This window comes from Pygoscelis adeliae, unplaced genomic scaffold (genome assembly GCF_000699105.1).
Source record: "Pygoscelis adeliae isolate BGI_AS28 unplaced genomic scaffold, ASM69910v1 Scaffold199, whole genome shotgun sequence".
Classification (NCBI taxonomy): Eukaryota; Metazoa; Chordata; class Aves; order Sphenisciformes; family Spheniscidae; genus Pygoscelis; species Pygoscelis adeliae.
The window spans coordinates 29,476-56,376 of NW_008825495.1; the positions used below are offsets into that span (position 1 = coordinate 29,476).

The window sequence follows — 26,901 nt, forward strand, 5'->3', positions numbered from 1 at the left end:
TGGCAGAGGTATCATAGGACACAGTGGTCCTTGTGCAAGCCATGACCCTGTTCCTATCACAAGGTGACACCATAGCCAGGCAGAGAAAGCAGCTGGATGCTCCTGGGCAGAGATCTCTTCACCTCTCTGTGTTCCCCTCACCAAGCATTGACTCACATTATTATTATTTTCCAGGCATCATTTTTTCGCTTCTGTCTTTTCCCAGCCCTTCCTACAAAGAGCATTAACCCCATCCCCAACATAACAGAAGTACTGTCAGGGCTGGTTTAGGGAGAGGTGGTCCCGCCTTGGCGTGCGATGGCCATTTTCACAGCCTCTCATAGTTCCTTCCAGGTCAGTTCCTGGTGTTTGATGCCTCCCAGCCCCAAGGTGGCAGGCAGGGCCCCTGGGCTAGCACAAAGCATGTCTATTTGCTGTCTCTATTGCTGGGGAGAAAGAAGAGCCTCCAACGAGCCATGAAAACCAAATACTTCCCGTTTCCAAAAGTCAGTCTGCCCTGTGCAGCTATTGTCATGGGTGCAGGCAATTCACCTTTTAACTCACCCCTCTTGCCACACTCCCCGGGTAAGGATGTGCCCCTCCAGACAAGGCACAGAGAGACTGAACCACTCACCCAGGACCAGGGGATGCGGGAAATGTGAGCTGGGAACAGCTGTCATGGGGCTGTACTCATTCAGGCGCCAAGAATTGAGGTGTCCCTTCAGCTGTAGTTACCAGCCTGGGAACAGAGAAAACACATCCACAAGCATAAAAACATAAAAGCTCTCAGGAGAAATTCAGATAACTGCCCTAAGAAAGAAGACTAGCCATTCATAAATCCTCATACCTGCAGGGAGGCCTTTTGAAGAAGGGTTTCAGCTTTGCTTCTTGTGCCCTCTCGTGGCTGTGTGCAGCAGACCCCCCTCCCTTTGCATTTCGGCCAAGTTTGGGCAGTTTTACTCTACCTTCTACTGTGCAGTTCAGCTGATGTAGCTGGTACAGCCCTGGCCAGTGCAAGTCCCAGGGCCGTAGTTTTGTCAGTGTGAACCAGAGGAAGCCATCCTGTATTTTTATGAACACATAAAAATAAGTATTTTTATGTATTGTATGTATGTATGTAAAAATAACGTATTTTTATGAACTGCATAAAAATACCGGATGGCTTCCTCTGGTTCACACTGACAAAGCTGCTGCCCTGGGACTTACGAGCTCACTAAGGGCTAAAACATGCCTCATTCTCAAGAAAGAGATGGGGATGGGCACCCCAAACTGGTCCAGCCAGGGATCCTGCCTTGTACCCACACTGAAACAGCTTTGTGGAGATCAGCTGAGGATGAGATGGCTTTCTATCAGCAAACCTTCATGCAAAGGACCTTCACTGGCAGCACGCACGGTACTGACAATGGGGTATGCTCCTACCACATGCCCCATGCACTAGCTCCCCCTGCATAACGTCTGCTGCAGGACCCAGGCACACATTCACACCCTCTGTCCCACGGGGAAAGGGATTGGTCCAGAAAAAAATGTGCAAAATGGCAGGTTTGGGTGCAGTTTTGGGGGCCAGGATGAGCTGGCCTGTTCTGCGGCAGCCTCGAGGGCAGGCAGTGTCTCATGCAGCAGAAGGGGTGGAGATAGCAGCTGCAGATATGTGGAAGAAAGAACCAGCACCAAAGGGTGTGTGGTCCTCTCTGCTGGGAAAGGCAAGGGAAAAGCCCAGAAAAGCTGCAAGCCAGGGTGGGAAAGGAACTTTTTTGCATGCGATATTGTTCCTCGTGCTTACACTGAACAATAAAGTTGTCTCCAGAAGGGCTTAGGCATAGCAACAAATCTCTCCAGGGCTGGAGCAAGCAGCCACTTTCAGCATTATCATCCTCTGAGCACCGCACAACCGGAGCAGATCTTGTCCTCACATCACCCCTGAAAGGGGGAGCTGTTGCTTTCTGTGCAGATAGTAGGGGCCTCAGAGAAAATTAAGTTTATCACCTAAGCTTATGCATGAGACCTTTGGCAAACACCTGGTCTGGGGTTCTTTCAACCAGGACCAGGTGTCCTGGTATTGCTTACCAATAAATTAGACCCAGCTAGTGGTTCTATAGTTGCTGAGGTTAAGAAAAATAATCTTGAATTGAGAGCAAAGTTAGAACAGAGCTTCTCCTCCACAGCTGGAGATTTAAAATGGTCTCAAGACTTTTAATTCATGAGTGTAAGCCAGGCTCCAGCTCTTCTTCTGCGTGTTCCCCTTGCCCAAGGGACAGAAAACAGGAATAAAATCCATTTTGAAATCCCTGTTCTGCCAAGCGGCGAGGCGGCAGCAATCCTCTGGAGACCAGGCGGAGGGGTTCTCCATCAGCAGATTTGGAGCCTTTCCTGGGAGCTGTTCAAAAGCCCTCACTGTGACCCAGCCCCACTGCGCCGCTCAGGGAAATCCAATTTCCATGGAGCAGCCTCCTGTGCAACTGCCAGCTCTCCCACTGCAGCTTGTTTTCAAATGGGAAACATTTCCAAGGCAAGCCAAATACTTTCCCATACATTAAACCAGTTGCTGAAAAACTCCAGGAGCATGATCATGAAATACATTATCTTGGATTAAATGGCAGCAGCATGTTCCTGCATTCAGTCTGGGCTGTTCCTCATACATCACCCACGTCTTTGCTGCCAGCTAGCAAACAGTGTGCATTTCTGCACTTGAAACCAAGGAAATGCCATGAGGAATTATCTTTCCCTGAGAAAGAAGCCCCTCAGAAATTCAATTGCCTCCAGAGAGAATAAGAGAAACTGCACTTTGATCTGTCTTTAATTAGTATATGGGATTGTTTAGGGATCTTTTAAGGTCTCCTTCAATTAATAGCCAGTTCTTTCGGAGAGATTTTTTTTTTTTCTGGAAGCAGAGAGATTACTCAAAGCAGTGGAACAGCTTGGCTAATGTAACATCATATAGCCAGTGGGATAATTTTTTTAAAGAAATTACTAAACGCGGGCCACACACATGCTATTTTCCACCCTGTCACACTTGGACATGTGCTTTCTCGCCTGACTTGTGACCAAAAGGCACTGGATCCAGCTCAGAACTGGTTAACAAACATAACTAATGACTCTCCAAAGGCCTGTTCTCTATTCCTCTTGATCGCACCCCAAGAAACAAAAAAAACCCAGATTTTGGTGTCAGCCAAGTCCCCTTGTACTATTCCAGCAGGATTCAAAGTGGTCTTGAAGATTTCATGCGAGGTTTTATACCAGCTCTCACACTGTAAGAAAAGGGGATCCCTGGGATCCCTGGCACATGCAGCTGAGGACCATACTGGGGCAACGTTGCTGGTTCCATGCTAGCAAAGTCAGTATTTAGCTACTCTGGGGCTAAAAAGTTGGGGGGAAGCAAAAATGCTGCCCTCAGAGAACCTTGTCCATGCTCTTGCATCACCACAGTCAGCCTCACCTCCACCTCAGGACATGAACTCAAACAGCTCCAAATCTGCTTCGAAAATTCAGCATTTTCTATCACAAGGGGTCCTGGACCTGATTAGGGTAATACTCTGCCAGAGGTTTGGAAAGGGTAATTTTGCTGAGTTAAAGTTAAGGCAATTATTGAATCCATTTTATTACTGGTTCAACATGATTTAGGAGACATGTCTCCTGAATAAAGACTTTCCAAATTTCTCTTTCAATTATTCTCACATATGTGGTTGGAAACCATAGCTGTACTTTTGCGGTGAGATGCCAAAGCATGAAATAATACATACCCAGAAAGAGAGATGTACTGATAAGCAGAACGATAATAATAACAAGCATACATCATTGAAAAATGAAGGGAGGTACAACTTACAATTTAAGTTAATGGCTTCCTTGAGAGGGATTAGCCAGAAAGATGCTGATATTCTCAAAGAACAAACGTGGCTTGAGATGAATCCAGCTTCTCAAAGTAAAAGATGATTGTTCATCATAACAAGGCATGGAGGAAATCATGCATCAAGACCAGAAAATAACATAAGTCAGAATTTTTGCTGAAAATCCCCCAGAATTCACAGTTCCGTTCATTTAAATGACTCAATGAGTGCTTTAAAAACAAGGTTGTTAAGGTCTTAAATTTAGAATGGCTTTAGACATTTACTAGAAACCATGGATGAAACCCAAGCAGAGATCTGTCTATTGTCAACTTCAAAAGTCCAGGCATTCATCTCAAAATATAATACACACTGGCTCAGAACAAGAAAGATGCAAGAAGTCCAGTATAGGCACCTTCCAATTGCTAGACACCAATTCTCCCTATTCAAGCAGTCTGCCTCTTCACAAAACATGCAGGAGCTATTCAGCATCTCTACTATGCAAGTCTGTTGCAACAGAAATACTGAGGTCAGGGCATGCATACTGCCCAAAAGTAGATATAAATCAATTAGAGATTAAATGCCCATCTCTGCAGAACTTTGGCCGGTTTCCCAATTGCCAGTATAAAATTCCAATACATAAATGTTTTTTTAATAGATTTTTTTTTCCCTTTCTTCCTTTCCTTCCTTATTTCTTTCTTCCTTACAGCCCTCAAGTTGGTGATGGGATGAAGAATGGATGCAGCAGAGCTCACTACAGTCCCAGAAATGCTTGGGCAGCTCCTAGAGAAACATGGCCCATCAGCAAGGTCTACAAAGTGCTTAAAAGTTGAGTGTAATGGTAGGAGTGGTAGCACAATTTGGTGATGCCAAATAGCCAGAAATTGCCAGGAGGAAAGCAAAAAGAGGAATTCCCAGCAGTGGTTGTAAGAGTCTATTCCTTGCTTGCAGTAGGTCTCTGAGCAAAAGCCTGAATGCAAGCTGCCCAGGCTTTTTGCTCAAACGTGCCTCATTTGTAGGGCTGGGGTTTGGTAACGACACTTCCCAGTCATCATCCCACAGCCCTCCGTGGGGGTTCAGCCTGCCTTGGCAAACCGACCAGCGAAGGTGGAAAACATCCTCTTAGGATGCAAATGTTAAGGGAGAAGCACAATCTCTGGTGCGTGACAATTTGCATGCTGGTATTTGTAGTAATAAAGAGTAATAAACCATACCAAAGTGGGTAGGGCTCTGGTGTAGCGGCCAGGGTGCCTTTCAGCTACACTCTGGGAAGTGAAAAGCATGACTGGAAATTTCCATATAAAGAGCCCTGCTTTGGCACACAGTTTTCTCAGTTAATATGGTTCATGGGCAAAAGCAGAGAATGGCAACCTCGTGCTAAAAACCCCAAAGCCCTTACTTACCTCACAGATGCCAAAAAGCAGAGAAGTGAGTTACAGAAACATTGTCACTCCACCACCAGGGCCACCCGTGGTGACAGCATGGTGAGGAGAGGTGGCCAGAGGAGAAGGACAGGCAGAGCACTCTTCCCTATGGGATTATGGATAGCGGCTCATTTTTGGGGTCAGCTGTGTAAGACAGCCTGCATTGTAGGTGAACGCCCCCTTATGAACATCAGCGATGCTCCAGATGTCCATCAGCTGAGACAATAAGTCCATTTTCCATCATCTGAAAGCCTAATTCAGTTTTTCCTGACTTTTAAACTTGGTCAGATCACGGCTTGTCTCGTATCCAGACCTGTCTTATTTGAGTTTGGGCTCATGTCTACTGACCATGTCACGAGCAGATGTCACTAACAGAAGGAACCAGAGCAAACATGCTAAATGCTACCCAAATCAGCAACAGGATTTCAGCAAATATATCCAGACAATGAGGCATGCCCCAGGGTCAAATCACCCTGGCATAGCAGGATAGCCAAAAGGTGCTTCTTACAAAACGCAACCATGAAGATGAGCAAAAAGCCATGTAGAAATAACTGTGCACACACACTGTCACGACATAGCCTCCAGATGTCAGCATCAACCCAAGCAAGAGAGAGGCACAGCGCAAACGGTGCAGAAAAACCCCAGCTATGCCTTCTAGAAACACTCTCCTGCAGTCCCTGCTCTCCTGCCTGGGACGGACAGACAGACAGACAGGAGGGTTTCCAATTCACCTGGAAAAAGTGCTTGGTTCACAGACAAAACCAAGAGATGTAGTTTGTAGCCATGCACGCAAGCATTTTACCTGCACATTATACTGAAGTGGACTACATGTGTGCTTCTGTGTGTGTAGGTGCTCATCACTTTTATATATTTTTTATATATATATATATATGTGAGAGATTGATAGCCTGATAGATAGCCTGATAGATATCAGCCCTGGATAAAGGATCTGAGAACCTAAGCACAGGTCAGATCCCCCAGTGGTGTAAGGCAGCATGCCTTCAAGTAAATGTTAACTGATCAAGAAATTGGTTGTCTCCTCTATTCCCCTTGGCCTGTTAAATTAATTTTATGCCACTCTTTTAGCAATGTAAATTTGCCTATTAGGAAAAAAAAAAGGCTTAAAAAAAAAATCCCATCTCTGCTTCTTCTTCCCCTTAACTCTGCCTTCTCCTTACAGCCCACAAGATTTAAATGCATCCAATATTTATTGGGGAGGAAAAGGCCTCAAATTCTGCTCAAAGCAGGCATTTACATTGTCCCTGTCACAGTGTGGAGCTGTGATGCAGAATAAAGTCACAAGTACAGCAGCACGGTCCCTGACGCCCAGCATTGAAGCAGCAGAGGTGTGAGACCCAACGGAGACTGCTGATCACCCTTCCACAGGCTGCGGAGGGGTACACAGGGTGGCAGAGAGCATCCTCCAGCCTAACCTTGCACCTGCAGATAACTGGGGGGAGATTCAGGGGCTGTTTATTTAAACACATACTCGCCCTTAACACCAGATGAAAAAAAAATAAATGAAGGAGATGCCAGATTCCCCAACTTTTGTAGGGCACAGAGGCGGTGTTTTTACATGAAAATACCCTCAAGATCCTCCTGCACCAAAGTGTTCATCCTAAGATCAGAGCTGCACATAGCGAAGTTTCATCAGGGCCAGGGGTGCCTGGAGGGATCATGACACAGAAGATTAATGGATCTCTTCCAGCCATAGGTTGTCAGTTAAGTCAAGCACTGCTAACACGGGATGTGGTCCCGAGACCTGTTAGCACAATGATGAAGCTTTTTTTAAGTCCTCTGTGTAAAAGGCATAATCCTCTTATGCCAATGGATCATATCCTTGAGTTCCCTAGAGAGCAGGGCAAATGTGGAAAGAAAGGGAAAGGAAATCCCTTATTTCATAATGGTGCAAACAGACATGTCAGGAGAATTACATCAACATGCAGCACATGTGAAATTTAATACTCCTCCTAATGCATTTAGATGAGGCAAAATGCAAAGTCTATACTGCCTCTGGGAATAATTCTGGTAGGAAGCTTTCACCACTAGGAACCAAGGACTTTCTACTTACTCTGGAATTTGAGCCTTTGTTTTCAAAGCCTTCCTGAGAGACTTCAAAATCAAGTTTGTTAAGTGCATGTTACTCTTTGAAGATCTGTCTTCCAGAATGAAACACCAGTGCTCTTCCCAGCAATGCTGGTGTAAGTCAAGAGTAGCATGCTTGAAAATCAGTAAACATTCATGGGGTCGCAGACAATCTGCAAAAGAGGAGAGCCTGATCCTTTGCATTGCAGAAAGTGAAGATATGCAAACACATGCAGCCCTTATCCTTTGCCTAGTGTCAACTGGCATTGCTGCAAGGGTGTATCAGACATGCATGGATTTCCACCAACTTTGACTGTGGCCCATAAGGCTCTCAAAGGCTTATAAATGCAAGCAATATTTGCTTTGGAGTCCTTGCAGACAGGAGGAGCCTGAGATCTTCTGGCTGGTTTCCCTCCCCCCCTATATCAGACTATAGATACGGGATTCAGCAAAGGATAGAGCTCAGATGTGGCTTGTATTCAGACAAGTGACTTGAAGTGATGATTTCCCCCCCACCAGGCTGCAGATGATCGATGTATTATGCATGAAAATAGCGTCAGGCACAGATGGGGTGGGAGTAGAAGGTGTGAGCTGATAATGACAGCAGCCAAGCTCTGCTAGAAAAGACTACAACACACTTGCATATTGGGCAGAAAAAGGATGCAACTTCCATGAGAGACTAGCCATAGTTTAAAGGGCCAAACAGTTTAATTACCGCCAAAACCGAGGATAATGCAAGGATTTGAGTGGCACGGTTGCCAGAGGGAGCAGGGGATTAGCCTTGATGATTCAAGGAAGTGTCTTCCCATCTTGTGTTCTTGAATAACCATAGGGAGATGAGTGAAATACTTATTCTGGGTTTTAAAAGCTGAAGACAGGGATTCCAAAGTGGTGACATGGTGCTGCATCAGATATTGCCTCCAGCAGGATCCTGGCTCGTACTCAGCACAGTGCTGAGAACTTGGCACCGGGTCCAAAGCTGAAACAGAGAGGAATTTCTCCATGGACACTTCTAGGGTTCGGATCCAAGCCCTTGAAGACCAGCACGCATGGCCTGATCTTGAAGAAACAGTGGCAGTTTGGATGGGCAACATGTCACTGACTTGGAGCCACATGGGTACAGACTTCAGTGGGAGGATGAGTCAAGAGAGCTCCAGCACCATCTGCAAAAGAACCTGGTGCTGTGAGAAAGAGCTTAGCAAGTGTGCTATCCATAAAGACCCATGAGGAAGCAGTCATGGTCCAAAGAAAAGCCCATGACTTCCCTGGTCAGCCTTTGAGCACTATGGAGATCATTGCAAGACCAGATGCTTAAAATAAGCTGCTTCCCTTCTACAATCAAACCATGAGAAGGGGATACTCTGTTCCTTACACAGCTTGTTTGAAGAAGCTCCAGCCTTGGAGTACACATCTGACAGCTGGCAAGACGTCATTGGCTTTGCCAAATCTGACCACAGCTGATCCCTGATGCAATAAAATGTTGGCCTTGAATCACCAGAGGCTGAGAATGTTCTTGTCTGGAGGATCATCAGGCAAAGGCAGCAAAGACTTGCTGGCAACTTGCAATGCATTTGCCCATTCCAGGCTCTGTGGAAGCCTGACCCTACACAAAAAGATCCTTGCATGAGTCCGCTCTTTGCTACCAGCCTGCTCATGGTGCCAGTGACATAACAGCTATAGAAAATCTGTGTCTGAGGGATCTAAGCTGTGCGCTCAGAGCCATGCAATAATCCTTGCAATGCTGAGACATAACAATGTTTTGAGAAGTCAGGCCAGCAAGCATTGCACAGAAGAGATGAATATTTTACATCGCTTAAGGGGCTAGGGCCCTATGAAATGTAGCTGTTTCACTGCTCAGAAAGTGATCTGGACAAATTTCCGCCAAACAGGGCTCAGATACTCAGATTTGTCTGTGGGAATAAGCATTTCTGACAACACTGCCCAACTTAAGCTTGCAAAGAAACCTCCCATAGAGGGAGCATCACAAGGGATAAGGTTTCAACTCACATATTTCCCATAGCCCAAGGGGTTGCAACCCACTTATGGGTGCAATAACTCACCTAAAACCAAGAGCAAATGTGTGATAGAAAGGGTGCATTAGGAGACTGGAGAAGCCCAGCACTCAGGACGGTTCATGATGGGACATGTTGCATCATGCTCTGCTAGCCACCGGTCCGGGTTGCCTCTGCTTCCCTTCTATCTCCCAGCTTGACAAGCCATCGCCACAGGGCTTACCTCACACATATCCTGAGACACTTTCAAACAGGCTTCCCTGTCACTGCAGCCCAACAGAGTCTCCTAAACTGTAGGAGAACCTGAAGGGCTTGAGTAGGGCCAGTTTCATTAGCTTTATACCCAGCCAAGACCCACCACAGACTAGTAAAAGCCCCTTCGTTCCCACTCAAGTTGGCTTGAAGGTCACATTTTGTGGTGCTAGTACCATCGAGACCTGTGCATCAGTCCAGATCTGGCCCCAGTCTATCCTGCATGGCTGTCCTTATCTCATGCATTTTCAAGGAGCTCAGCAGCAATTTATGGATCAAAGCTAATCAATAATACCAGAGCCCTTTCACCATATTGCTTTCCCTAAATTAATGCATCCTTTAAAAAAAGAAATCTTAGCAGACCACAGTACAATGCCAGACAGACTGTCACTACCAAATTATATTTATTTATTCTCTCTCTGGCTCTTGGCTGGCCCCATTACCAGCATATCTTAGTGTCTCTGAGTCATCAGCATATTTGCCTTCCCTCCCTTCCCCCTACCCCGAGGTACATGTCTCCTCTCAAGTACAAAGCGGACTGACACGGCAAGTTTTTGAGCCTATTTAACACCAGCTTTATCTGAGGAGAACTAGATTCAGTGACAGAGCCTCAGAATTAATTACACGAAGGTGAATTCCCGTCACAGAGCCTGGAACAGTGTCACCGCAAACATTTTAACAGCTAGTCTCTGGCCCTCGGCTGCCTTTGTGCAGCATAAAGCAATTATTTGTACCTGCTTGGTGAAACGTGTCAGCCCCCTCAGAGGTGCTGCGATACAGCAAACATGGTTCACCCTTGTTATTAGCGAGCAGGGCAAAGAAAAGGGTGTATGGTGGATCTTGGCTGCGCACACAGTCCCTGTTGCTGCTGTGCTCAAGCCCTTCAGGGCTGTGAATGCAGTTATTTGTGTACAATCCATGCAGTGAATACTCTCTTGGAGATGAGATGCAGCCAGGCTCAGTGATTTGGCCAAAAGCAGAAATGGGACTCGAGGCCAAGGAAGCAAAGTTTTAAGTGCAAATACCAAACTTCAGCCTGTCCTTGCCGAGCCGCACCAGCAGGAAGCAAATGGGAGACTGAACCCCCTCTCCCACCTCCCTTTTGTCAAGTGTCCTCAGCCCTTTCCTTTCCCTTTTCACCTTCCCTGCATCCCAGGATGTCACTGGTGGAAACTCTTTTCATCCTTCATACCCCAGCTACAACTGTGTCCCCTTCCCCTTGTTGCAGCTGTTGCAGCTGACACTTTCCTACTAGTCTTTTTTTTTTCTTTTTTTTTACAAAAAGGGACATGTTTGGGGGTTTTCTTTACATACCTGTATTAGAAATTTGCACAGAGCTGAGCTGAGACTGGGGGTGGCCTGTAAAGTTCATCAGAGACGATCATAGGAGAGCAGAGGATGAAAATGAGCAAAGGTCCGTTTCAGCATGGAGCAAGGAAGGGAAACCGTTTTTATCCCTTCTGCTGCAACATGTAGTTTTCCTTCATCTTCGTCAACAGCTATCAGCTCCAGGGCAAGGAAAGAGGGATGGAGGGATGAGGGGAGGTTGGGTACAGTGGAGAGCAAAGGGAATTGACTGTATAAAGGGGGGGTTGGGGCACAGGGCAGGGAACAAGCAGTGGAGGAGACATCTCTGCCTTTCCTGGAGGAAAAGAGCTGTCTGCACATCCCAAACTCTCCCTCCACTGGGACTAGCTGGGGCTGTGAGGCCTTTTTAGGAAATATTAGAGGCAGATCAGTTTTACCCAGGGGCTTTGGGGCTTAGTCAGAGCTCCTGGACCTCCCTGAACTGACTGCTGGCTGCGGAGGACCTTAGTGTCACCCGGGGAAGAAGTGCTGAAGAGACCAAGCCACTCCTGGGCAGAAAGTCCCATAGACTGGCATGCGGTGGGCTCCCTGTGCACAGGGGGATGGGATGAGCTGTCAGCCAGAGGAGCCCACGTGAGCCCTGAGAGAGGAAGTTTTCCGGCTGATCGGCAGGAAAACGGGGCTATTCTCGGTGAACTCGGCCACGGTGCAAAAACAAAGTTCTTCCTCATTAGGGAGGAATTTGACAGGCCTCGCTGGGAGCTGGTGCCGCAGCACACAAAAGGCCAGGTCTCATTCTCGAAGCCTTTCCTCCCCTTCTGCCAGCAGGAAAAATAGTTGAAAATATCCCCTAAAGAACTCTGCTCCCCCCACACCCCCCTTCCAAATACGAAAAGGAGGAAATCATCTCAATCTGGGGAATGGCGCTGCGGTGAGGATGGCCAATCTCCCTGCCCAGCCCACAGGACCCAGATCCCTTTGCCTCTGACAGCCTTATTATTAGAAGGCCATGTCTAATTAAGAGTGAAACATCCTATTCCCGCAACACGGCATGTTGCAGAGATCGCTACATCTGTGGAGACCCATGCCAACATCAACTGTTGTGGTGTGGCTGGTTGTGTATGAGACTTTCTTAGGGGAAATTCAGTCTGTTTAGATGTCCCAGTTACACCTTCAGTGCTGTGGGTGGCCTGGGTCTGCCTGCACCAGCTGGTGTAAAGTCTCCCAGCGCTCCACTTGCCTACAGAAACGTGCATCACAGTCTCACCCTGGGGTGAAGACAAAAGGAGTCAATTCTGGCAATCACAGCCATGTCAACACAAAGGTTTCTCACCTTCACAACCAGCCACCATCACCCGCTTCTGCTTCCTGTATCTTCAGAAGAATCAGATTCATCCAGACCCATGGAGGACCATCTTCATATGCCATAGCACAGCGCATCCAAACCTTTGTTGAAACCATTTTGTGTCCACGTTACATGGGAAAACTGACAGCTGTCTGTTGTCTATTGTAATCTTTCTGTACCAGCTCCATTTGCTTCCCAAATCGCTCGGAAATGTGAAATTCCACTTCTGCAATCAAGGGTAATTATTTGGTTAAGATAATTTGTTGTTACTCTGAGCTCAGCATCTTGACTCACCAGTTATATGGATTTTCAAATGAACTTGTAGAGAGTAGCAGTCACACATTGTCCAAAACCTAGGACCTGAACTGAAGAAGTTTCATTCCAGCTCCCATCAGCTGCGGAGGTCACAGTTAAGTAAAATCGGCTTAAGCTGGGATTGGAAAACTGTGTCTGCTACATTAGTAGAGAGATCAGATGACAGATTTGGTCTGGCCTCATTATCTAGCCATAAAAATGTAAGGGCCTGAAGTATTTGGGGAATGGGAATGTAGAGAGCAGGAGGGATTTCTGGAGGATCTCTATGGCAGTATTTGCTGTCTGAGAAAATGAGACCAAAGGACCCCCCATCCAAACTGTCTGATGAGAGCTCTTATCTCCAATGACAAACTGAAACCTGGAGAATCAGTCTCTTCCTTTTGCAAACAGTTGGGGGAACAGGGGCTCCTGTGTGTCTACAACCTCTCACATTTATTTTTAGCTTCATCTATTTGGTTAGTGAGGTCACTGCAGCCCAGGCTTAAACATGTTTTAAGCAAATGTTACCCTGACCTGTTGAAGCTCTGGATTGCCTGTAGCTATACATACCCCAAAGAAACAGAGCTAATGGTACAAGAGAATGTTATGTTAGCATTTTATGCTAGAGTTCAAATAACTATGTATCGACATTTATTGCAACACTTTTTTGGGGGGTACAAAAAGTGTAAAATACACTTTGAGCAGTTTTGATCCAAAAAACATTTGATGAAGCTGTTTCCTGGCAGAAGTAGCCCCTGTGCCTTTTCCAGTAATTCTGCATTTAGGATTTTATTTACACAGTTCAAGGATTGAATCACAATTTCCACTCCTCAGTATAAAAACAAAAAACCCCAGTCCTCTTTCCCCCAGAGCTGGGAAGCATTATCTGAATCACCGCAAGGAAACAAATGTCAGGGTACCCGGAGCCACCAGCTCCCACCATTTCCAGCCTCATCCAAACTAGAAAATGAGTCTGTGGGGGAAAACCTTCTCATGGAGCTGCAGACATACTAGCAAATAATGCTTTCTGTAATGATAGCTTGTTCTGCGAATGCAATAAGCTCCATAAGCTCCTGACGGAGTCCCCAGGCCCAGTGCTGGAAGAACACCTGGACAGAGGTGCAGGGGAGTGGGCAATATTCATCACTGTTCCAGATGTGAGGTGAAGCTGAGGAGCCTGCAGGAAGCTTGGCAGGTGATAGGTAAGGTAGCATGGCCCTGGATCTTGCAGGGTGAACGCTTGTCCTAACAGGCTTTTTGACTGCTCTGCTGGGAATCATGAGCACACTGGCATAAACCTGGCCTCTGCACAGGCTACAGCTCCTGCTCAAAGAAAAGATGTCCCCCAAGGAGAAAAAAACACCTTCAGAAGCATGCATCTATCCTTATTTTTAGTCTTTAAGATGACTCATTCTGGAAAAAGCCCTTTTCTAACTGCTGATATAACCATCTCTTCCCTAGGGTTATATTCATGTAGCTGCAGGTGACCAAATTAGGGAAGCTCAGCAAAAGTTATGCTAACAAAGTAAGCTACGGTGACTACCCATGTGCAGACTTTTAGCCTCCTGCAAATGCAAAACAAAGTGTCCCTGCAGGGTGACTGGGACTAATACGCTTTACTTCACATTTGCATTTGGCTCAGAGTTGCACATGGCTTCTTGCTGGGGCAGAAGTGATAAAGAATTAAGCTCCTGTAACTCAATTACTTGCAAGTACTTCCTGTATCTCTGGTGGAAAAATGTTGCAGAAAAAGCACACCTCTTGCACATACAGAACCAGAAAATGTTAAAGGTTTGGTTCAGCTCTCCTCCTGGCTGGTCAGTGTGTCTGAAGTACACATTAAGACCAAATTCCCATTTTTCTATTACCAGAATACTGAACATTTCAAGCAAAGTTATTCATCTAGAGAAGCCATGGTCACTGCAATAGCAGACTATAAAAATCAAGATACTTAATTCTAGAAAGCCAGCATTTGTGGACTTTCATTCAGACCTTCTGTTGTTCTTTCATTATTTGTATGTCTCCTTTCCTAAATTGATAATAAAGATCCTCTCCTTCCCAGAATGCCAAGAGAATGGCTGCTTATACCTTATTTGGGGTGCAGATATGGATATCCCCATGGATCTGCTACCTATTTGCTAATCACTGGCCAAAACTGCAAATAATTTGTGGTTTATTTAATTATTGAAAAGTTTTGATAATCAAATTAGCCACTGGGTGACACCATAAATGGCACATACATGATGAGCAGTCATTCAGGAAAACTGGCTGCAAACTGTTTAGAGATCTGTGCTATGGAAAAGGAGTCATTTAAGCTATCCAGACACACACAGCTACGTACCCGGGCTCATTCTGAGTAGTTTGAGAATGGGCAGAAAAAAATAGAAGAAAATCCTCTGATAATTCATCTGTGGAGGGTAATTTACTGGGTCTAATCAGAGCAAACATCTCTATGGCTGGAATGTTGAAATAAATTAAATATAAAGCCTTCAAGGTCATAGCTTCCCAAGCTAATAATGCAGCACTGCTGAAATCAGGTGGCTACACTCCAGGCGAACGCACTGTGCTCCACTGTGAAAAATCTTGATCAGTTGGACGTAATGGGAATATTTCAAGCAGCGATCAGGTCTGCCTGAAAGAAAATGGAGTAAATAGAGGATATAGAGGATTCAATCTTCAAACAAGGAAACCTGAGCAGGATATTCAAAGAAGTTTAGATGCTCAGATTGGAAACAAAATACATATAAAGAGACATTTGTATTTTGGAGGGGAGTGAGGAGAGTTTGAAGAGTGCTGCTAGCAAGATGTAAGCTGTGAGAAGCAAATCTTGCAGTTCCGTCTCCAAAGTCTGATGCAGAAGCCATTAGATATTGCAGGAGCGGCCATGTTACACATCCCAGCTCCTGCAGTGACCATTCCCCCTCAATCAAAGGTTTATAACCCTCTCTCAGCCCCAGCTGTCCCATGCAGCCGGCCAGAGATTACCACCCCACCAGCTGCGCAGCCCAGCCATTTCTCTGCCTTTCAAATCCCAGCCCTGAAGAGACCTGACGGCAGAAACAACAAATGCCACCTTAACATTGAGCAGGTCCCGGCTAAAGGGCAGCCAGGCGGCCGTTGATCAGGCAGGGGCAGATGTGAGCAGGAAGCGGTGGAGACCCCAGACGCAGGCAGACAGCAGGGCACAGCCAGCGCAGGAGGGTCTCCTGGTCCAGACAAGTGGGTGGACACCCTGGAAGGATCTTGGTGCCTGGTAAAGTCCTGAGCCTTTGAGGTCTGCCTTAGCAGCCCCGGTTGTTGTCATCCTGAAATGCCTGGGAGTCTGCTCTACGTCACAATGTGATGCCCTAAGATTTCGTTGCTACCATGGGTTATTTTTTTGCTGTTCTGATGACTTTCATGGCAGCAGAGGATCCTTCCATAGCAGGATTAGAAAATACCCTTATTTTATTTTATTCATTTCTTTTTTGATAAATATACATTTCACTGTCACCCTCAACTTCACACTCATTCCTGTGAATCTCATTGTTAAAAATGACTGCCTCACCCTAGCTGTTGAGATTAGATCCTGTACATGTATACGCGTGCGTGCACGCACACACACACGCGCACGCACACACAAACACACAGTGCCATCCACTTTGATTTAGACTCCTCTGCATATGTTATAATGAGGTCTAGAAAGACACGATCATAGACCTACTCCTCTGCCCTCCATCAGACCCTGCTTTGCTCCATACATAATGATCCACATCCCCAAACGAGGCAGTTGTGTATTTCTCTCCCTGTCCATCGCACAGCCTCTCATCCTCATTCACTTATATATCTTTCAAATCCTGGGCTGAGCTTTCCTGTGAAGTGCTCTCTCTTTGAGACTGAAAACCTCACCAGCACTAATGGATGTATCTTCAGCAGAGCCCTGTGCCACAAAATGATATTATTATCCCCATTTTCAGAGGCAGGGAATGGAATTGCAGAGATGGGAAGGTCAACATTGTTAAAAGCATCTGCTAATTTGAGAAAGCACAAGGCTTGATTTCTCAGAGTACTTATTTCCATAGCACTTTACTTGGTCACAGTACAGGTCCCCTTTGACTGCATCTGCAATTATGAGAGCTTCACTCTTGTGTCTGGCAGAAGGGGGTTGCAAGCTGGGGACCGAAGCGACCAGCAGCACGTAATTAGTGCCCACCTCTGAGGAGTCTGACCTGACCAGAGACACACAGCAAAATTCCCACCTGAAGTAGGCTGGGCTGGAAAAGCTCTAAAAACCCGAATGCTGGGTCTTCTGATGGAAAATATCACATCCAGCTATCAGCTGTGGTCTAATAGTTTTCAACCTGTGGCCTGTTTCTCTACAAATTCAAGCCTACTAGGAAGGTGCGTAGATTGCTGTAAAGGCGTTCACGCCTCCACCAGAAGAAACTGGAGTGTGAAAATCAAAGCTGTGAAAAACACCAAATTTTGCACAGATGCCATGATAATAATAAATAAAGAGCAGGCAAGAGGCTTTTCGATGAGCCGATAGACTCATCAGCTGAGTTGTCAGCTGGGAAGGAGATAGTTAGCTGCCCTCTTTTCCAAAACAGGAGTTTCTTTTGCCAATACCTATCTGGGTTGAGGTCCTACATGTTGGGGACATTGTTTCTTCCTCTTCTCTGCTCTTTATCCCAGCACTCAGCCAGAAAATCCGTTAGTTTTAGCACAGTTGTGGTTATCTTCAGTATCTAGACACCCTGTCAGAAAAGCCTGAGTATGTTCAGAGAAAGAATTAAGAACAAATTGATTGAAAATCCAGGGGGTGGGAGGGGGACCTTCTCCCTCTGCTTCCTGTGGTCCCAAAAATCCAAGACTTTTAAAACAGGACATAATTCCACATTTTATGCCAAACTTCCCGTTGTTTCTTTAAGCTGAGGTAAGATTCCAGCTTTTTTTGTGTGCTTTTCTTTTTTGCTTATACATAGCAATAATTCTACCAGTACAGGTTTCAGCTGGTGCTAGCATGAATCTGATCAAATTTATGACCCAAGTTTGTTAAAATAAACCTAATCTCATCAGGCTTGGCACTAGATAAGGGCACGTGCTTGCACAAATCTGAAATGCTGTTGAAGAATTTGGTTTTCAGGCTTTCCAGCCTGTTGCTATTCTGCCTGAATTTGGTGGGGAAGGAACATAAATCATAGAAAGCAAACTAGTTTTAATATTTCCTAAGATTCACACTTTTCACTTAGAAAAGGTGTGGTTTTTCCCCAAAATCAAAACAAGAAGAATAAATTGCAATGAAACAATCACAGAGTGCCTGCTTCTGGAGCTCACATTTCCCACGGCGGTTTCCCTTTGGGGCAGCGGTTTGCCCCCATGCGATGCTGAACCTTTGGGGACACGTTCCTGCACCTCTGGCATTTTTGCAAGGTGTCAGCCTCGCTTCTCACCTTTATTTGGCTACACATCCATCGGGTAGGAGCCCCTGAGGCCTTTTTCAAAGCCCAGCAGAGCCAACAGGGGGGATTTCTTATTAATCCAAGGAGTCTTAGATGTGGATGCCGGTTTATAAAGCTGTGGTGGAGGAGAGAGGCACTAAGGGACATGGGGGAGAGACCCGGTCCGGCTCTCCAGGGCGGCTCTCTGGTACAAAGTAAAGTGCAGGAAATTAGGACAAGTGGCAGATTGGCTCCAAAAGCACACGCTTGGTTTAAAACAGACTGCTCACATAGCTGCACCCACCAGGAGCCACCCCACTGCTGCAGACCTTGGGAGAAAATTAACTCTATCCCAGCTGAAACCAGGACAGAAATGCAGACTCTGAGAGCTCCCCTGGGCAGAAAATCAAGGTGGTTTCAAAGATAAACCTTTCCTTCAGGGAGATGTGGTCCCCGCCTGCGTTTCATCAACCCCCCAACAAAATCTAGAAAATGCAGCAGAATGACCTGGGTTTGCCCAATCTGCTCATTCCAGCCACCATTCCAGCACTAGCCTGGTCGCAGTGATGGTGATCTGGTGAGGCAGTGAGCCTGAACCGACAACGAAAAACCTGTATTTAAGTAACTAATGAGAAAACCACCTCTTTGACTTTGGCACAAGTATTGCTCAAGCCACCAGAAAAGAGTCAGGACTTTGTTCCACCCTCATCGTCATTCGTATCTAGTAAATTGGCAAGGAGTTAGGGCATTGCCAGTATTTCCACACATGCAAAAAAAAAACCCCACCCCCCCAAAAAAGCCCCATAGCCCATTACTCACATCCCCAGGGAAATCATAATAAGAGACACAGAGTTTACCACCTTCAAGCAGGAAATAGCTGCCTTTCTAAAGCTTGCTAATTGCTTCACTTTAAAACTAGTTTGATTACTTGGCACCAAGACAGTATTTTAAACCTGAATTATTGCTTGGAACTTTCCTTTCACCTACCAAGAGCCCAGGCCATTAAAAATGTGTAGCAAAGGTCTCCCTGCGAGGCGCAGGATTGCCTGTTAACTCTTTTATGAATGATAAGAGATGTTTGGCTTCTGGGACAACGTCTTGCCATCTTGGCGTAGGCACCGTGAAAATGAAGGTGTTATTTATTAACACCGCAGCAGGCAGAGACAAGTGTGCAAGTGGAGAAACGTGGGTTGCTGAAGCAGGTCATGCTATGGAGCTATCAGGCATATTCCTAAAAGGTGTCACCTGGGGCGGGATCACATTTTCACTTTCTGAAACCAATAGGCCAAGTCTATCACTCTAAGATTCAGGTGAAAACAAATTCTTTCTTAACTTGGCTTGACTTTTTCAAATCAGGTGGGAATTACAGTGCTACTTTTAGGGAGTGAAGGGCATTAGGGCAGCAGTTACAGGAGCATGAGTTGTACATACTGACCTGCAGGAGCAGACCAGTTTGGGGCTTGGCTGTACCAAACATTGTCATTAAAACTGTCTTTGTCACAGCACTTCTTTAGGATCAGACATTAACTTGCATTTTGTACTTGACAGGAAGTTATTAAGAAATCTCCGCAGCTACAATAAAACTGATGCTTAAATTGCAATCTTTCAAAGAGAATTTGAATCTCAATACGAACCATCAATAAGGTAAGCAGCAGCTATGTAGTTGGCACATCCCTGAAGTGTCTGTTCCGGAAAGTATCCTTTCAGATGAGACTCAGGTCTGGGTAAAAAACAGGCTTCATGGCCAGGGATGTGCAGGACAGCACCCAACAGCAATCCACCTCTCCAAACCCTGTACGAAAAGCTTTAGGGGGGGATTTTCAACCACCTCCCACACCAATCAATTATGTTTTCCATCAAATTCAGTATGAAGTTTTTTTACCCTCTTAGCAAATGAAGTTTTTCACAGCTGTGCAGGAGCTGTCCCATAGGACGGGGAACAGTTGGGGCTTTCTCCTTGTCCATGCCACTTGGGAGCAGCAATGCAGACTCTGACCTCTAATTTATCTCCAAGGAGTTTGGCAGCTCACAGCCTTGCTTCAGAAAGCCAGTGAAATAAAATGTACAAGAAAATGGTGATGACGTGGGTATAAAACACAGCCTGAATCTAACACAGGATGTTTTGAGGCAATTAGTCAAAATATGTGGAAGAGGGTGGGCTTTGCTATCGTGCCATCGTTTTTTTAAGCAGCAGGCATCCAGAATAAAATTTGCACATGAAAAAGTCTTAAGTGCAACTCAGCCACAGAGAAAAGGCTTCCACTGTGGGGGCCTGCACATAGGTCTATACCCAGCAAAGTTTTACCCAGATGTAAGAACGGAGTTATAGCCCGTGTATCTGCACTGCACAGGGCTGGGACCACACTGCCTATTTCTGCTCCTACCAGGACAATTGTTAGAGTAAATTAGAGAATCTCTAGTGGCCGGGAGAACATTTTGGAATGGGTCACTAGCTAAAATGTTGGCCTATTGATCAGGAGGCAGGGAATCAGGTCAAAAGGAACAAAAGTATCTGGGTCTACGGGCAATGGGAGGAAAATAACACTTTTTTTTCATCTTAGGAAACTACTTGCAAAGCTTTCCATGGGAAGCAGACAGGTGAAATATACAGATCTAAGTGGAAGAAATACTTAGTGCTATCAGCCAAGTGATGCCTCTGAAGGTGTCTTTGCAGCTGATGTTTTTAAGCCTCTGTGTCAGTCAGGAGAAAATGAAGCCACAGGCCAGTTTCTCAGCGGGTGCTGGTGACTAAATATTAGTGATAACAGAGACTCCCAGAGGGGTTCTTGTGCTTTACTATCACTGAAATTGAGGGTAGGAATTGAAGATTAGCACCAAATAGTCCCTTTTCTTTTTTGCCCCCACAAATCCCTGGAGAATGTTTTCGGGAGGACTGCCCTTGGTTCAGACAACAGGATGACAGAGGAGGGGCACAAGACACTGGCCACTGGTGTCCCACCAGCTCCTTCTCACTCTGACCCCAACAATGGGCACAGAGATGGAGGAGCTGCCACGGTAGTACCCCAAATACATCTTCTTGCATGCCCTGAACCCCAAGAAATGCAATTTGCTTCAGAAAGGTATAGTGGGGCAGATCTGGGGAAAAGCATCCTTTAGAAGGGTAATATCACAGAAAAAGAAGCAAGGTAACATTTAGGAAAACACCAAAGATGGGGTGTTTTATTTGAGCAAATTAAATCCAAGCAGAAAGCACAGACCTGAAGAAATCTCTGTCACCAGACATGCCCAGGGCTGGGAGATGTCTCATCTAATCTCCAGAGTCAACACTAAGTTTTAGTGAGAAAAGACATTGCCAGGGCTGAAGATGATGCAAGTGCCACCTCTGACATGGAAAATACCAGTTCCAGCTTCCTCAACACTAATTTTGGCACCCAGCATGACCGTAATGAGTGCAGGATTGATTGAGTACACCGTGCTATAAGAGGAGCCCCTTAGCTTGCTACGTATAAAAAGCCACCCCATGCCTCCCGGATAAATATTTGTGTTTTTATGATCTTTTCTCCTCTTCAGCCCATTTCCTGCATCCTTTACCAGTCCCCTAAATACTTGATGAAAGACTTAAAAAGATCATGGCAGGAACTGAAACTTAACGGTTTTGTTTTCAAGCTTCAAAAATATTTCCCAAACATCTCTTATTCCCCTACAGGAAATCCCTTTAAAAACATTCTCCAGTGAGCAGTTAAGTAGTTGAACCAACACACATCCCATCTCAAGTTTCTGCTGGTAATTAATAAACCAACCGAATATCTGACAGGATGGTAACTTTTATCGTGTCTAGATAAATGTTAATGCATCTGGTTATTTCCAGACCTTCACTGATGCGATCGGAAAAGCAAATTAGACAGTGCTGTAGCAGTCTGCTTAACATTCCTTCTTTTGTGCTATTACTGTTAATTTATTCCTTTAAGCCAATTTTTGCACTGTCACTACTGCGAAGGTTTTCTCAACAATTTAATTACAAGAAAGAACCCTCCAACATGAAATTGCTACAGGATAAAAATCAATATTTAAGATGTCAGCTTAAAAGCAGCTCATATCTTCTGTGTGTGTGAGGGGGAACATGTGCACACACCCATCAAGCCTATCTGAATGTGTAAATTTATAAACTCTCCTTTTTTTTTTGTAAGGAAAACATTTGCCTTGATGTTCTGTTGTCCTTAGAACTAAATGTTTCTTGGTTAATTGAATAAACATTTTTGCATTGCAGAAAATAAAGAGAAGTTATTATCCCTTAAAAATCCCATACATCTGAGGAGGTCCAAGACTTTCTGAGAACACAACATTTTATAAAGATTTTTGAGCATGCATAATTTTTTGCCCATAAATGCCACCCACTCAGAAACAAAGGAACTAAAAAATAATTACTTCCCTATACAATAGATTCCAATTCATCCTATGAAGAAATATTACATAATTATTATAACTTCGGGCTGTGATTATATATTTGCTCAAAGGAGAATCACACATAATAGAAGGCAGTGGGACTTATGGCTCTTCATCTATTGTGTCAACTCACACACTTAAATTATTTGATTAGAAAACTAAATAAAGACCTTGAGTCCTAAACAACACTTTCTCATCAGCTGTCAGGATTGAAGGAAGTGATAAATGACAGGGCATGCATACTTTTATAGAAAAATTGAAGAAGCGGGAGAATAGAGAGGAGAGGATATGTTGTATGTCTACCTGTGTCCATCCGTCCATCCTTTCCTCTCTGCATACATCTCACAAGGAATTTGCAAGGAGTTGATAAACAAGACCATCTCTCCATAGAAGATGAAGACAAAGGTCAGCCTGTGAAAGATGTGAAGAAAAATCAACTCCTCCTCATTTTCTTCTTCAGGTTCTTGCAGACTCACCCTCTCCCCTCCCTCACACTGGCTGGGTTCTTGGCTATTTGTACAATTTTCCAACAGAGGCAGGGCCCACACGCACTGGGATGTGGGAGGAAGAGGAGGAGACAGGGCTTCACAGGGTCTTACCGCACTTCTCAACAGTTTTGCACATCTGATTTAAATCGACCGTTTCTCATGCTCACAACTCATGCCTTAGATAACCCACATGTCTTTGATGCCACCAGCACTTAGGATAAGTCCTCCTGCTTCGTATCCTTGGATAACTTACACAAAACAAGAGGCAGATGGCTATCAAAACCAGGACAAACTATTAGCTAGAGAGAGCAAGGCTCTGAGGACGAGATGTAGGACTGCTGCTGGAGAAGATGCTAGAAGGTGACTTTCCCCTCACAGACACACAATATCCCTTGGTGCTGAACTGCAGCTCCCGCAATGCAGTCACCTGTTGCACTTAAGACAGCAACAATTTGCATTTTCTGAAAAGCAAGAAATAGAATTAAAAAAAAAAAAAAGAAAATCCTTTTGGGCCTGCAAAATGCCATACCGATCATAGCAGCAGGAGAGAGAGGAGAACACTGATTCAAATTTTGGCATCGACTCCAGCCATCTCTGTTAGCAGACGGGGTCCAGCAATGCGGCGAGCGTGTACGGCGGCTGCAGATCGGTCTGTGACTGCTCACTGGCACAGAGCCAGAGCAACTTCAAAGAGAAATGCCACAAGAAGCTGATTTTTCATGTGTGTGTGTTCTTTTATTAGGAGTTTTTATATTTCTGCCTAGTAATAGCAGAAGTAATATCACAATTTCCCAAAGTGTAACAAATCTAATGTGTCGTACATATTGGATGGAAGTAATTTAACATGAGCGCTCTTTAATTTCATAGATCTCTATTGCAAATGGTTCCTGGTTAATGATTGGGGGTTTGCTGTTTTGCCTTTTTAAAGTCAAATCTTTTAAAGTCCAGATGGAGAGGGTTTTTTACAGCTGCGCGGGAACAGTGACACTGATACATGCTGAACTCTGCGGGTGGTATTAAAATTCTGCCATCTACTTTAAAAGGATTTTTGAAAGTCACTTTAAAGGGACATCATCAATTTGAAGATCACTTTGGATCTCATAATGTTACAAGTAATATTTCAGACTACCACACGAAGCCAGCTGTGGGGAGAGAAATCGATGCTCCGTGCCAAATAAGCCTCTTTGCAGCCTCTTTGCTTTGTATTTTGACAATGTTTTACACCAGATTTTTAAAAACTTCCAGGGGGAAACTGCAGCCCTGTGAACAGCCATCACTGCTACTGGATGGCCACGTAAGCCCCAGCACTGGTCACGGACTCTTCCACCGAGCAGCAGCAGCTCAGGCCTGGGACTGTCCTCGTTCCTGTGCTTACGGGGATCTTCTTGACAGCAACCAGAAGTAGAGAAATGCCGGTGTTGATTTCCAAAAAAGAGCATCATCTTTTGCAACAGTCCTCAGCATTAAGAGAGCATTTAGAGATGCAAGGAAGCCTTCTGGTTCCAGCTGCTTTTGCTTCCACTATGACTTCTTTTAGTTTTATTAAATCTTGGTTAGGAGTGTTCATTGTTCAACAAGCAGACCTCTAATTTACAAGGGGCTGGGACTGTGCTTAATCGGCAAAGAGCAAAAATGCTTCAGAAAGGGAAAGTTCTCCCCATCAGAGAAACTTCTGGAGTGGAAACAATGACTGAATCACTTGGAAAGGAAAAACCCAGTGCAATGAAACGTGAGCCAGGTTGTGGCCTAGAAAAGGGTTGAGGAAACTAAACACTTTGCAACTGAAAGTATATTTTAGAGCAGGGACAGGCAACATATTTTAAATTCCTTTTCACAATCACCTCACCTGCTGGGCTTCATTTCAGAGCCCAGCGGTTTTATGAGGTGAATCCTTTTCACCCCTCTGTTTAATTCACACGTCCCCTTGCAGAAGGAATGAAGCACATCTGGGCACAGTGGTCTCAGATAGGACCGGGATAGTCCAGGACAGGGCTGGATCCATCCTCCCTTGGCATTCTCCCTGCAACCCAGCCCTCGAAGGTTTGAACCTTGTGACATTTTCTCTTCACAATATACACTCTGAGATATATATGTATATTCTTAAGGAGGATGGGCTCAAACTAATCCTGGCACAGTTCCCTTTTATATTTGTTTTCTCAGGCAGGTATTTGTACAGCAGCACGGACAGGTCCTAGAGGAGCCTACTTTGGGAAGGTGTCACTCTTTCGGGTTGGGGCAAATTTTGGTTATGTTTTTTCCATCAGGAAAGTGCCAAACCTGCATGGTCCTGAACACAAGAAGCGCTGGCAGAAGAAATGAAGCACAGTTGCCTACACATGTTGGGCTGTCGAGGCTTCTCAAATCTCCTGCTGCAAATGAATGTCAACAAAACCCCCAAAGTGCCTCATTTTCCTCTAACACAGATGCAGACAGAGACAAACAATGTCTCAGGGCTACAGTGTCCTCCTCAAACACCGGGGGTCAAATTTAAAGGGATCTAAGCCAAGGAAAAAGCTTCAAGCCTAAGACCAAACTTATATGTTGGGCTGTGCCTTAGGTCCCCTTCAGAGCACCTGGCATCGCAGGAGGTCATAAGGCTAAATTAATTAGGAGAGTGGGAAGCCATCAGGTACTACAGGAATTAGTATGATGGTGAAAATCCCTATTCATCATTTTCTGCCCTGTTCTGGTCTGTCATGAGGATTGATATCTATTGATCAACTGGATCCCACAGCAGCTGATAGCTAGTCCTCGGTATCTGCTTTTTCTGTAGTATCCCTTTATGACACACATTTTAAAAATACTTTTTTTTGCATTAATTTAAATAACTGGATTTCATTTATTTAGTCAAAAGCATTCTGCAAGACGCATCTTGTTCAGCGTTACAGATGCAATTGTTAAAAACTTCTATCAAGAACTACTGCTTATGAAGAGCTTCTCCAGTACACCATAAACACAGAAACAGACCCCCTACCAGGCACCAAAGCCACCCTCTGCGCTGTCTCCTGGGGAACGCCGAAAGTACCATGGGGGGGGATCTCATTTCCCTGACTGAACGATAGTGATGCAGAGGTCTTTACTGCAGATATATAGAGCAGAGTGAGATGGGGATGGATGCTAACGCACAAGCCAATACAGATCGGGGGGTACTGAAGATGTGGGCAGAAATCTGGGAGCAAGCGGAGAAGGCTTGCAGCTGGGTTGCGTGGTCAGAGCTCCCCCTCCTGATAGCTCAGCACCGTCCCTTCAGGACGTGACCTCCGCTTTTACCCCCTCTGCGGGGATGGAAGCAGCGCCAGGACTTTTGCCAGTGTCTCTCAGCTCTCTAGGAAGCACCTGACTTAACATCCAAACTCCTCTCTGGTCAAAAAGCTAGAAAAAATATAAAGCAATTACATGTATCTTTAATTAAATTCAAGGTAGCACTGGTGTTGCTTAATCTTCAGAAAATAGCCTAAAGTTGCTATTTCCCTGATAAGCTGGAATTTCCTTCCAGTCTGACAGGGCGATACACTACAGCCCTTTATTTGGGGAACAGTAGATTTTCTTTTTCTTTTCCTTGCGTTGATGATCCCTGTGTAATTTCATTTAGCAACGCCACTGTGCTAGGCTGGCTGGAAGGGAAAATCCTCACACTTAAAGAACTGATCTGGAGAACCAGTTCCTGAGGAACAGCCAAACATCTCGTGCAGCATCTTGGCATACTAAGACTTTTCTAATTTGGCTTTACATTTCCTAGAAGTTTTTGAAAAATATGTGTGTCAGTGGGGCCACAGACCCAGAGGGAGCACCCAGCTTGTCACTATTTATTGTATCCTCTGATTTCATTTGGATTTCAATTAGACTCATCATGGGGGTAGAGAAACAAACCAAAAAAACCCCCACTAAATAACAAAAGCCATAGACACATTCTACAGCCATTGCATTTTGCAATCTAATTACTTTAACATGTAGGGACAGGGGAGGGGGTTATTACTCATAATACCAGAAAGCTTTCAGGGAATAACACAGAATTATTAAACTTTTCAGAAAGAATCCAGTTTGCAGTTCCCACTGCACATTTACCTGGGCG

The 26,901-nt window shown here is 45.1% G+C and overlaps 1 protein-coding gene across 1 annotated transcript in view; it reads left to right on the forward strand.

Annotated features, from left to right (window-relative positions):
- Nucleotides 1-4,577, forward strand: part of LOC103923062 (potassium channel subfamily K member 16-like) — a 17,136-nt gene extending 12,559 nt beyond the window's left edge. Inside the window, exon 6 of the mRNA XM_009331310.1 lies at nt 4,507-4,577. Coding sequence (XP_009329585.1) covers nt 4,507-4,521 — 15 coding nt within the window. The 3' untranslated portion in view covers nt 4,522-4,577. The remainder of the gene's footprint in view (nt 1-4,506) is intronic.
- The last annotated feature ends 22,324 nt before the right edge of the window (nt 4,578-26,901 follow it).